The sequence below is a fragment of the Montipora capricornis genome, chromosome 8 (assembly GCF_036669925.1).
Source record: "Montipora capricornis isolate CH-2021 chromosome 8, ASM3666992v2, whole genome shotgun sequence".
Classification (NCBI taxonomy): domain Eukaryota; kingdom Metazoa; phylum Cnidaria; class Anthozoa; order Scleractinia; family Acroporidae; genus Montipora; species Montipora capricornis.
Window position 1 is genome coordinate 52206981 of NC_090890.1, and position 12500 is coordinate 52219480.

Here is a 12500-nt window from a genome sequence, read left to right on the forward strand (position 1 = left end):
CTTCATCTTCTCTTCTGCGCCTTTCCTCCTTCTCTTCCTCTTCCTTTCTTTTATCCTCCTCAAGCATTCGACGTCTCTCTTCTCTTTCTTCTTGTAATTGCCTCTTTTTTTCTTCTTTTTCTTCCTCTTCCCTCACAAACTCGAGAAGCTTTTCTCCTTCCAACCCGAATTCTTTTCCCATCTGCAAAAGCTTTTCCATTTCCATAGCAGTATTCCACAGCAAAAACACAATATACTCTCTCGTACAGTTCCTCTTACTTTTCTGTAACTCCTTCTTGAATTGTCCTTTCCTGGTTTCTGTAGTCGGCAAACAAATGAATTCCTCTCCCGGACAGGCCCCCAATGTTACGAGTTCGTATGTTTTGAGGAAAGGTAGCTTGCAGACTAAACTGAACGCAGGGTTGTCGGAACAACAACAAGAAGATTTATTCCAAGAATGAACGTAGTTTCCACGAAGTAAAACTCTGAACAACACGTACTGAATAAACTTACACGGCCTCCGCCAACTTGAATGCACACAGCTTCTGTCACACTTGACTAAACACGGCCAACGCCAACTCTTCGCTTGTGAAAAACTAGTTAGAAAAACACTCCGCTTGGACTCGTCTACTTATATACTCTGACAATAAACTTCTAGAACTTTCTAAAATAGTAATCGATCTAATTATAGAAAGATTACAAAACACACCGATTTAGAAACGCTTACGCACGAACCTAAATATAAACAAACTACGAACTCTCGCGAAGATTCTAGACAGTAACGCTCGTCACGCAATACTATTTTTCGTAACATGTCCCTGCTTACCACATAGGAAACACTTTCTTGTTAGGGTTGGGCAGTTGACAGCTTTATGACCTCGGTTGTTGCACTTAAAGCAATGCAGAGCTGGTGGATTAATCTGCATGTTCTTGGCTTCGTCCCTCTCAGGCTGCACTGTTGGCTTTCTGCTCGCTGAGCTGAACAAATGTTTACCATGAGCCTCCAAGTACTGGTCAGTGATCTTCGCAATCTTTGCCAGGGTCTCAGGTGCCCTTTCTCGCAGGTGAATTGCCAAATCCTTAGGGCATGAGTCAATAAATTGTTCTTTCACGATCAAGTCCTTAAGACCATCAAAGGTTCGCGCAGTATCCGAAAGCTCTAGCCAACGTAACAGGTATCTGTCCAGTCGCACAATAAACTGTTCCGGACTTTCGTCAACTTCTGGTTTGGATGCTCTAAATTTTCGACGATAGCCGTCTTCGGTAAGATCATGTCTCTTCATTAACGCAATCTTTACCTTGTCATAATCCTTAGCTGCGTCCTCCGATAGACGTGAATACACTTCTAGTGCCCGTCCAGACAACAGAGCACTGAGCTTCGATGCCCATCCATCTTTTTTCCACTTAGCTGTCTCGGCAAATCTCTCGAACCTCTGCAAATACGCGTCCAAATCGTCTTTACCATCAACAAACGAGGGGAGTTTAGGTGCCTTAGCCCGATCCTCTCTCACTTCAGGACGTCCGTCAGCATTCTCCACAGCCAAACGTGCAATCTCCAACTCATGTTCTCTTTTTGCCGCTTCAATAGCCTCTTTCTGTTTCAACAGCTCGGCTTCCATCTCCAATTTTCTTAGTTCGCGTTCGTGTCGCCTAGTTTCTCTCTCTTCATCTTCTCTTCTTCTATCTTCTTCAAGTAATCGACGCCTCTCTTCCTTTTCTTCTTCAAACCGCCTACGCTTTTCTTCTCTTTCTACCTCCAATTGTCTTCGTTTTTCTTGTTTTTCTTCCTCCAATTGTCTACGTTTTTCTTCTTTTTCTTCCGCTATCTTTTGTTGCTTCTCTACAAACTCGAGCAGCTTTGCTCCTTCCAATCCAAATTCTTTTCCCATCTGCAAAAGCTTTTCCATTTCCATAGCAGTATTCCACAGTAAAAACACAATAAACTATCTTGTACAGTTCTTCTTACTTTTTCTGTAACTCCTTCTTGAATTGTCCTTTCCTGGTTTCTGTAGTCAGCAAACAAATGAATTCCTCTCCGGACAGGCCCCCAATGTTACGAGTTCGAACATTTTGAGGAAAGGTAGCTTGCAAACTAAACTGAACGCAGGGTTGTCGGAACAACAACAAGAAGATTTATTCCAAAATGAACGTAGTTTCCACGAAGTAGGACTCTTAACAACACGTAACTTGATAAACTTACACGGCCTCCGCCAACTTGAATGCACACAGCTTCTGTCACACTTGAATAAACACGGCCAACGCCAACTCTCTTCGTTTGTGAAAAACTAGTTAGAAAAACACTCCGCTTGGACTCGTCTAGTTATATACTCTGACAATAAACTTCTAGAACTTTCTAAATTAGTAATAAATCTAATAATAGAAAGATTACAAAACACACCGATTTAGAAACGCTTACGCACGAACCTAAATATAAACAAACTACGAACTCTCACGAAGCTTCTAGACAGTGACGCTTGTCACGCAATACTATTTTTCGTAACATGGTCGAACTTGCCCAGCATTATTCTTTTTCAGAAGTTGGGCGAAGATTACGCGTCAGCAAGGGCGCAGTTTCAAATATCGTTAAACGGTACAACTTGACTGGAAGCACGGTTGCCAAAAAGTTGAATCACGTTCGAACAGTTCCAAAATGCACTTTCCTAGACTCTATTCTATTAGAGACCATGGTTCAAGCAAGCAGTTCTTCCTCGCTTAAAGAACTGCGAGATGATTTGGCCATTCATGGTGACTGTGGAGAACTGTCAACATCAACACTTTCCAGATATATCACAAACAAACTTCAAGTGGCCGCAACTATTCCCGAAAAAGATTGGGGAAATGTGCGTCATAGCGTTTTACTCCGGAAAATATAGTGTTCACTCAGTTGTACATTGACTATCTGAAAGACAAAGATCCTTCCTCTGTTAAGTTTTTCGATGAGTCAGGATTTCAGTTGCCTGATGCTGGTCATAGAAACTTTGGTTTCTCACCTGTCGGTGAAGACTGCGTAGAAGTTCGAAGATACTTGTCTACTGCCAACCTAACGTTGAACTTTCTGGTTGGGTTTGATGGAGTGAAATATGGAAACATCATAGAAGGAGCGTCGAACTCTGTCCATTTTTTGCGATTCTTTGACGAGGCTTCGCGTACAGTTGATCCAATAACGCAACGACCAATTCTTGAAGTCGGCGACATTGTTGTGGTAGACAATCCGGCAGCACATCATGGCGAAGCGGAAAGAGCGCTGCGAAGCTTCCTGAACGATCAGGACATCAAGCTCGTTTTTCTCCCAGTGTATTCACCGGACCTGAATCCTATTCAGGAGGTATTTTCCAAGCTGAAATATTTGTTGAAGTACAGATACCGGGAACTCGTATGGGAAAACCTGGAATACGCAATACTGAGAGCGGTCGGGGATGTAACAGCGGTGGACTACAACAAGCATGTAGGATATTTTATTTGAGCGATGGAATTGTAATTTGGGACCAATACGACAATATCATTATTGCTTTGGATGTATGAGAAATAGATTGAAATATTTTAGTCATCTGAACTGAAGTTGCCCAAGGTTTGTTAAAACTTTAACTCACTTGCCTTCTATGAGTCCGATGTTTGGAAGAAATTTGTTTACTTAATTAAGCTTAAGTTATATTTCGACAGTTTTTTTGCCAAATTTTGCTCTGTATTTATCATAATGTGCAATGTGAAAAGCCAAAAGTAAAAAGGCCTGCATACCAGCACAGTCTCGAATGTATTTGTCAATAGTTATTCCAAGCTCGAATGTTTACGAAGTCCTTTTCCCAGGAAAGGTCCTCTGTCTGCATCCCGTTGGATGAAAACGTTCTCGCGAAAGCCCCGGCTAAACGATCAAACATTTTCATCCAACATCGTGTTGGAAGAACATGTTTGATCGTTCAGCCGCTTCTCTCATTTTGTACTGACATGGTTTTCCATGGGTGTTTGACGTAGAATGAATGTTGAGCAAACATTTTTATCCAACATTTCGTTTGATCGTTTACCCACTCAGTCAACAAAGCGTACACACCCAGCAAAAAGCAACCAAATGAATAAGGAAAAATCTTTCCGTGGACTCACTTTGTCTGGTGTTTGGTCAAACAATGTTTGCCCATTTACCCACCCAACGTTGTGTTTACCCCATCAAATAATTATAATACAATATTACGCGCTCAAGTTGAATACAGCAGTTGTCAAGTTTGCACATAAGTGTACACATGCGAAAACGGCAGACAATGTGCAATTTAGAGAACAAATGAACATGAACTTTCTGTGTCAACAAGTCAGATATTGCAACAAAATTATTAACGGTGAAGGCAAAGCACGCAGGCTAAGCGAAATACCACACAAAGTATTTGCTGCATAAACGGAGAAAAACGAAATGTCAGCATGTCAAACGCTAGCTGTCATCCATCTTACAATAACAGTAAAACTATAACGGTGAAATAGAGCACACAGGCTAGGTAAAATACTACACAAAATCAAAGTTTCATTCATTTCTTTGAAGACTTGAAGGGCAGCAAAATATTGGCCGCTTCCTTTGTTTGTTATGTATGATCTCCATTACCAATAGGTGTGCAACCCAGAGATAACTGTTTAGCCATGCAAAGCTGTTCTTCCTCCTCCTCAGGTGTATTTGGTGACACCCAGAAACCGGTAGAGCTAGTAGAGTTTCGCCTATCGGGGAAAGTTATACCAAAGCTTTCCAGCCGTACTCTGGTTTGCGAGCAAGGTGCAGCACTCGAGTAGTTCGCGGCGGTGTCGCGTTCTGGAAGTAGAGAGCTTACGCAATGACGACGTCGCCTACACAAGACGTCGTGGTAGCACAAAAACAACGAAGTGCGCATGCGTGCATAATTAAGAACCTCTTTTTGTGTCACGTCACGGGAAGACGACGCCTCGAAAACAGACAGTTTCAAGTCGTCCTCAAATCGGCTGAAATGGCGGCCGCAAATGAAGAGAAAACTTCCAAAAAAAGGTGGGTGTCTCTTCTTAACATGATGTGATTAGTCATTTATCGATTAATTTAATAAACTTGAGGCAGACAAGCGCAATAATCCTTAAAAAGGGCGAAGAGTCGGGGAAAACACTGAAATATCAAATTGCACAGCGACAAAGACCATCCTGCGAAATGCTAAATTATAAATAAAAATCTGTTAATCCTGAAAACCAATCCGGTACTTTAAGATATAAGTTTCTTTTAAATTTTGTTTTACAGTGTGGTAATGAAGTGGTCTGAAAGACATGACATTTTCTTTTGTCGCGAGATCTTGTTGATGAAGCCTTACAAGTTTAAACCTGGAAGCACGGAGCGTGGAAATGCTTGGACTTCTATCGCTGTTGATCTTGGAGCCTTGGAAGACATCACTTCTAATGTTACGCAAAAATCCGTTAGGGACAGATACAGGTTACTTGTCGAAAAGCACAAACGAAAAATGCGTTCACAGGAAGGTGAAAGCGGCTCAACTACAGAGGAAACGGAGTTAGACCAACTTCTTCAAAATATAACAGAAGAGGCTGACGAGGCAACTGGGTTATATGATCAAGAAAACAAGAGAAAGCAAGAGGAAAATCAGAAGGATCGCCGAAATGCCAAAGAAGTTCGTATGAAGGCTTTAGAAGGCTTAGGGGAGACACAAAAGCGACGAAACGGAGAAGAAAAAGATGACCCTTCAAGTCTGGGCAGTCGAAAAAAAAGAAAATCAGGGACAGAGACCATGGTTTATCTTCAAAACAAGGCCGAGAAGGAATTTGAATTGCGGAAGGAAGAATTACAAATGAAGAAGCAAGAAATGGAGCAACAGAAAGAATTGTTGAAGGATGAGAAGCAAAACCAGCTTTTGATCGCTCAAAACACACAGAAAATGTTTGAGCAATTTCAATCTCAGCAAGTAAATTTACAACAACAATTAATCGAGCAACAACAACAACACCAACAGATGTACATGAGTCAACAGCAACAGCAAACTCAGATGCTGTTAACACTCATTGAAAAATTGACCAAAAACTAGCTTGAAAAAGACTATTGATGAATTCGCTTAGTCAAGCAAATTTTAGCCGAGCGTTTTCCTTCTTGATGCGTTGCTTTTTATATAGTTTAGTGATTTCTTACCGTTCAGGCGGCTGTCAATAAAAGCCAATTTATCTGCATTTTATGAGAAAAGGTTGTCGAGTACCTGTTATATCTTTCAAAGAAGTTGTATATTAACAAAAATCGTGCTGACAGACTCTGATTATTCTTATTACTTTGTTCACTATAGAATGTTATGAGGTGAGAAAAAAGACATTTTTTACGCATATTAAAGTTGTTTGTGGTTTGATGAACACATCATGATTAATGGTAATTAAAATGATTTTCGTGTACATTTAAAAAATTGCTCAGTTTTAGTTGAATGCACTTGTGAAAACAAGTTATTATGTTGTTGTTTACTCTTTGTGAGTTGTGTGCATGTTGAGTCGAATCCATGTGAAGAAAGCCAGTTAAATGACAAATTAAAAATATTATTTTATTATTACAATTTGTTAGAGGCGGAATATAGTACAATACTTCCAGCTTCCAATGATCACATACTATTTTTTGCTTGAGCTATGAAAAGTACTCATGAATTGAGGGAGGGGGTAAGTTAAAAAAGTTGCTGGTTGTGGATGAATAAAAACATGTTCGAGCATTCATCAAAAGAGCACGAACAATGTACATTTTGCCAATGGCACTCAGTCCAATTTTAAGGTTTTTTCGGAAATCCATGAAGCTAAAATAATTGACAATATCACCGAACACCCACTCGACACTGGTTCTCACACTGCTCATAGACGTGTTAAAAATTTGTTGCAGTGGAGTTAAGCGTAGGGCTCTAAATGGAGTTTGAAGCTGCGTCCCTAGAGGGTATCCCATGTCACCGTAAATGCACAAGGGATCTCCTGCTGGTGTACGAGAATAGAGACGCAATTGAGGCAAAAGGCCAGAATCTGCTAACATTCCACTATCGTGACGTCTCCCTTCGACCGGGCCATAAAGGTTCGCAATTAGTCCGTTTGGGGCAACCACTGATTGAAATTTAATTGCATGGACACGTTTATGGCCGTTATATAAAGTTCTTTGCAAAGTTCCCGGTCGACATATTGGCCTGACAGTTCCATCCAAGAATCCCCAACAGTTACTCAACGGAGCACCGGCATTATGAATCACCTCTGCAAATCTCTGAAGATTCACAGGAGATAACCACTCTTGCTGAAAGCTTGTTAAACGATGAACTTGGTCATTGTAAATCAAGTTCATGATTTCTGTTGTTATCATGCTCAATTGTGCAACAGGTCTTGCAAACACGGGCACCATATCACTGTATCTGATAGGATATGAAAAACGCTTCAGTAAAATACAAAGTGCTTCAATTCCACTAACAACAAGTCTATTACAGCAAGTTTTCTCGTCGGGTATCTGCAACACATCTTTAAGCATGTATACATCGTTTTTAAAGAAACGAAAGGTGACTTTGTACTCGTCGTCTGAGAAGTTTTCCAGTTCAAAGGGGTCATATCGCCAGTAAGGTAGATCTGGATTTCTTGAAGAATTTAGGTCGTACAAAAGGATAAACTCTTCATCACTCCAAAGGTTTTCGTCATGACTCAAAAGCAAACACTTCCTCGCCTCACATAATTTTGCCATGTTTTTCAAATTACCGACTGTAATAGCAACCGGCAGTTTCCAATTCCCGCCAAACCTCCTGCAAAATGCACCATTGCGTAGGCAATAAAAACAATACGACGTCGACTACAGGACGTCGACTGCAAGGGCGGGAAATGACGACGTCCTCACAGGCCACGTCGTCATTGCGTAAGGTTACTTCCCACCTTCAGAGGCCGAAAAAATCGGGGTTTTTTTTATTTGACAAAAGTTAAGTCAGTCATTTTATCTAGCGTTTACAAAAGGAAAATGTTAAAAAGCTCAAAAAGCGGCCGAGTTATTTAGAAAAAACGTATTTTCAAATAAAGTTAATAAACTACGAAGGTGTCATAATCTTGTCAACGGGCGAGACCCCTTGGGGAAATTTTCGCGGCAAAAGCTCACGCTCGTATTCATGTTATTTGCATATTTTCATTTACATCACGTATTTGACAAAATTGCCACGTGGAAGCTCTAATAACTCGTATGGAAAAATCAAAAGCAGAAAAAAGTCCTTGGGTAAAGAAAAGAAAAAAAACCGGCCCAAAGAAGAAAGAAATATCTCCATTTTGCCAAAGAAAGAAAAAGAACCTCGCCGAAAGCGACAAAGGCTCTTGGTTTAGCCAAGCACCTTCGAAAATCTCGGCATCTCCTGAAGACCCGGAGCCGGCGAAAATCCTTGGAGCAAGTACCTTAAAAATCAAAGTCAACGCCAGTGCAGTTTGCGGACAAGATTCTTCGTCGGAATCTGGTGGAAGCGATGAAGAAAAAGAAAAATGCGATACCAACGGCCCTAAACACTGGAGCATTGTCGACAGAGATGAGCTCAATCGACAGCTTGCTAGTCGAGTCACTTGCAGCTTTTGTCAAAGCGAAGGGGTAAACTTTGAAGAAGTTACAATGACTGGATTGGGAGCGGAATGGATTTGCCGTTGCAAAAACCCCGAGTGCCCCTCACATGAGCTGGTGAAACCATTTCACACAACGCCGAAGACCAACAGGTTTTACGATGTAAACAGGGAGCTGGTTCTTGGACTGAGACTAACAGGTCGTGGTCACTCCGCCGCCAAAAGAGTTCTTAGTGTTTTAAACTTGCCTTCGCCAGTAAACAAAGACTCGTGGACTAAACACACAAAGGCGTTGGAGCAGATTGCGAACGATCTTCTTGAAAAGGAACTGAAAAACGCGGCTATTGAAGTGAAACGATTCTTGCAGGGTGAAAAGGAAGACACGACCATTGCTGACATGAGTGAAGAACAGTTGGTTGACTTAGTTCTTGATGCAGGAGTTTCTATCGATGGATCGTGGAACCAGCGAGGATGGTCTGCTCGTGATGGCGTTGTTGCAGTCATTTCAATAGACACTGGAAAAGTGTTAGATGTTGCTTTCTTGTCCAACTCATGTACGGCTTGCGAACAAATGAAAAGAAAGCAACAGGAAGGCACCATTTCCAGAATGGACTACTTGGGTTGGGTTATCAGCCACGAAGAAAATTGTTACCACAATCACGAAGGGAGTTCGCAGGTAATTTTTCTCTTATTGTTATTTATTTGGAAACCTGTCATTTATATTATTTTCCAGAAATAGTCTTTTTGAGAGAGAAGCACGCAATAATAATATATCACAGTGATCGTATTCGCCAAAAGGAGTTAACTGTTGTTGAACCCATAATGTGCTTGGAGCATACAGTGATAGAAAAGTTAGGAGACTACAGTACACACTATTAAGGAAGCTTTAAAGGAACATGCACTTATTTAGTGTTTGTTTTTCTGGAAATGGGGGCACACCTTTTAATGGGAGTTAGTTTGTTTAAAAGAAGGAGAGTTTGTTTCTTTTTTTTTTCTTTTTTTGTATTTTTAAAAAGGGAGTTTGATGTTTGAAATGCCAGAACTTGCATGGTGGACCCTTGGGTGGATGATGATGCTGGCTTTTGCAGAGATGGATACATCACCAAAACTTGAATCAACGAATTATCATGCAATATGCAATTAGATGTTGTTTTTGGATACTAATGTTACAATGTTTTCATTTGTAGTCAATGGAAGCAAGGGGATCATGTCTTTTATTTGGAAGGTCGCTGGATAAACACAAATTGAGGTATATCCCTTTTGTGGGTGATGGGGACAGTAAGAGTTACACTGAAGTGTGTAAAATGGCTCCTTATGGTCCAGCAGTTTACATACCCAAAGAAGACTGTATTGCGCATGTCACAAAGCGAATGGGGACAGCATTAAGAAAGCTCACAACAACACACAAAGGTGAGCAAATATTTGATTCTTTGTTGACAGATATAGGAAATTCTAAAAGGGATTACATCATTATTCTCTTCACTTGTCCACTTGACTGTCTGTATTGGTGTTGTAAAAAAATATAGTAGATTTTGAACTGCGAATCATTTCCTTGGACTACCTTACTGAGATGGTTCATATGACACCATTGTGTACCACCTGCTTTGTTGTTACAACTTTTTTGTCTTTTAAAAACGTTTTCGTTGGCTGTTTGGGTAATACCTATATTTTTATTTGTCAAACTGGTCCTTGAAATTTTCTTTCAATCAATTTTGCATCTTGTTTACATGTATTTTACATATACATCACACAAGTAAATAATCATATGTAAGCAAGAAATAATTTATACATAACAAAACTGTGCACAGCACAATTAAATTTTAATTTATTTGTCAGAATAAGGTATCAATGTAAATGGTTTCTTTACAACAAATTATCTGTCTGAAACAAGTATTTTGCCGTAAATCATCCACTTACACTGATACCTTATTCTCACATATCTCTTTCTCTAGGAAAGAGACTGGAGGATGGCGGTACAATAAGTGGGACTGGACGGCTGACTATAGCCAGAATAGACACCATCCAAAGTTTCTATGGCCAGGCCATAAGAGAAAATAAAGGTGACGCAAAAGCCATGTCAAGGGCAACACATGCCATTCTGAAGCACTATTCCAGTACTCCAGAAAAGCCTCGACATGAGGACTGCCCCACAGGGAGGAACTCATGGTGCAGTTACAACAGGGATGTGGCGACTGGGGAAAAGACCCATATACCAATCAAAAATCCACTTCCAGAATCTGTGGTTAAGTTGATGCAGCCAATATTCACTTATGTCCAGAAATGCACACGATGACAAAAATGGCAGATTTGGCGAAAGAGCTGCACGATTGACAATCTTGGCAAAATTAGCGATTTTGGCGATATTTTGCCAATTTTGTCAAATTAGTTCATCCATTGGTATTGACACCACGCGGGTGAACATTGGCAACTTTGGCGATTTTGACAAATTCGGCAATTTTGGCGATGTTTTGCCAATTTCGTCAAATTAGTTCATCCATTGGTAATCACACCACACGGGTGAACATTGGCGATTTTGGCGATTTTGGCAAATTTGGCAATTTTGGCGATGTTTTGCCAATTTCGTCAAATTAGTTCATCCATTGGTAATCACACCACGCGGGTGAACATTGGCAATTTTGGCGATTTTGACAAATTCGGCAATTTTGGCGATGTTTTGCCAATTTCGTCAAATTAGTTCATCCATTGGTATTTATACCTCTTGGGTGAACATTGGCGTTTGGACAAAATCGGCAATTTTGGCGATGTTTTACCAATTTCGTCACATTACTTGATCCATTGGTATTTATACCACGCGGGTGAACATTGGCGATTTCGACAAATTCGGCAATTACAGCTGTCATTTTACGGTTCCGTTAACTACACTTTTCACGAATGCCCTTATAACCATTTTCATTCATCAGCGTCACAAATTCTTGCTGATTTTGGGGCTCATTTGTCGCAATTCAAGCACGCTTCCAACAGACTTGTTTATTTTCGTCTTTCACCCACTTATTTTCCGGTGCGCCTGTTAAATGACATGACAATTTGAAAAGGCTTTTCAGCTTTGCTTTCCCTCTCATCTAACACACTCGCGGCTTCCGCTTCTCCACTTTTCATACAGACATAATTTCTTCAAAGAAACGTGAAGTGAAAATAAAAAAATGGGTGAATAAATCACAAGAGAAAAAAAAAGCCTATCGCTGAAATCAACGGCTTCACCGAATACCCTGCCACGTAAAAGCTTTACACTAAATTGGGTGGATACGCGGGTACGCAGATACGCATTGGCGCACTGTCTGAGGCGCCAAACAAAAAGAGTGAGGGACATTGATGTATATGTATTTCTCGCTCATAAAGCACGATGATCTAGCACAAACAATGATGTTTTTTAAAGCGTGATCAATCTCCCTGTCGATATGTATCTCTCGTTCTTATAGCGCGTTGATCAAATCATTTTACAATTCGGTTATTTAACTTTCATTCTACGGTTTGGTTAACTGCACGAAATACCACTCGCTTCCTGATTAAGCCTAAGCGTTCGTTTCAGTGATTAGGCCTAAGCACTCTCGTAAACTTTTTGCTTTCATTTTGCGGTTCGGTTAACTACAGTTTTCACGAGATCGCCCTTGCACAATTTCCATTCATCGACTACGGGATTCACCGCGGTGACAGTTCATTATAGCCATATGTCAAAAGTGTAAGCGCTCCTTTAAATGATTAGGCTTAAGCACTCTAGTAAAATTTTAGCTTTCATTTTGCGGTTCGAAGAAAGCACTTGTTGGAGAAGAAATGTGCGAATTCAACACAAACGTCCAATCGTCCAACTCTCTGAGCTTGACCATTGTTTCTGCGAAGCCAAAAATTCACTCTCCTAGACGAGGTTATTTATCACCAGGTAATTGTATCGTTTTGGAAAAAGAGACTGCTTTATTATTCATCAGCGTCATGACTTGCTGATTTTGGGGATATAAATTCGCCGAAATTCAAGCACGCTTCCA

At 40.5% G+C, this 12500-nt stretch overlaps 3 protein-coding genes across 3 annotated transcripts in view; all 3 read left to right on the plus strand.

The window, feature by feature from the left end:
• LOC138014125 (uncharacterized) overlaps positions 1–12500 on the plus strand; it is a 62200-nt gene that overhangs the window by 15383 nt on the left and 34317 nt on the right. The gene's annotated exons all lie outside the window — the stretch shown is intronic.
• Positions 4675–6165, plus strand: LOC138060754 (putative uncharacterized protein DDB_G0274435). Its single transcript, XM_068906607.1, has 2 exons — positions 4675–4972; positions 5213–6165. The coding sequence occupies exons 1-2, from the start codon at positions 4785–4787 to the stop codon at positions 6003–6005; spliced, it is 981 nt and encodes a 326-aa protein (XP_068762708.1). The 5' UTR covers positions 4675–4784; the 3' UTR covers positions 6006–6165.
• LOC138059771 (uncharacterized) lies at positions 6331–11694 on the plus strand. Its single transcript, XM_068905383.1, has 3 exons — positions 6331–9214; positions 9690–9912; positions 10455–11694. Exons 1-3 carry the CDS (start codon positions 8141–8143, stop codon positions 10793–10795), a joined length of 1638 nt encoding a protein of 545 aa, XP_068761484.1. The 5' UTR covers positions 6331–8140; the 3' UTR covers positions 10796–11694.

What these genes read in the sequence shown, in the direction of transcription:
- LOC138060754 (XM_068906607.1), top strand. Translation starts at nt 4,785, where the DNA reads ATGACGACGTCGCCTACACAAGACGTCGTGGTAGCACAAAAACAACGA. An exon ending in GAGAAAACTTCCAAAAAAAG is followed by an intron (nt 4,973 to 5,212) that starts GTGGGTGTCTCT and finishes TTTGTTTTACAG; the next exon opens with TGTGGTAATGAAGTGGTCTG.
- LOC138059771 (XM_068905383.1), top strand. Translation starts at nt 8,141, where the DNA reads ATGGAAAAATCAAAAGCAGAAAAAAGTCCTTGGGTAAAGAAAAGAAAA. An exon ending in TGTTATTTATTTGGAAACCT is followed by an intron (nt 9,215 to 9,689) that starts GTCATTTATATT and finishes TTTCATTTGTAG; the next exon opens with TCAATGGAAGCAAGGGGATC. An exon ending in GCTCACAACAACACACAAAG is followed by an intron (nt 9,913 to 10,454) that starts GTGAGCAAATAT and finishes CTCTTTCTCTAG; the next exon opens with GAAAGAGACTGGAGGATGGC.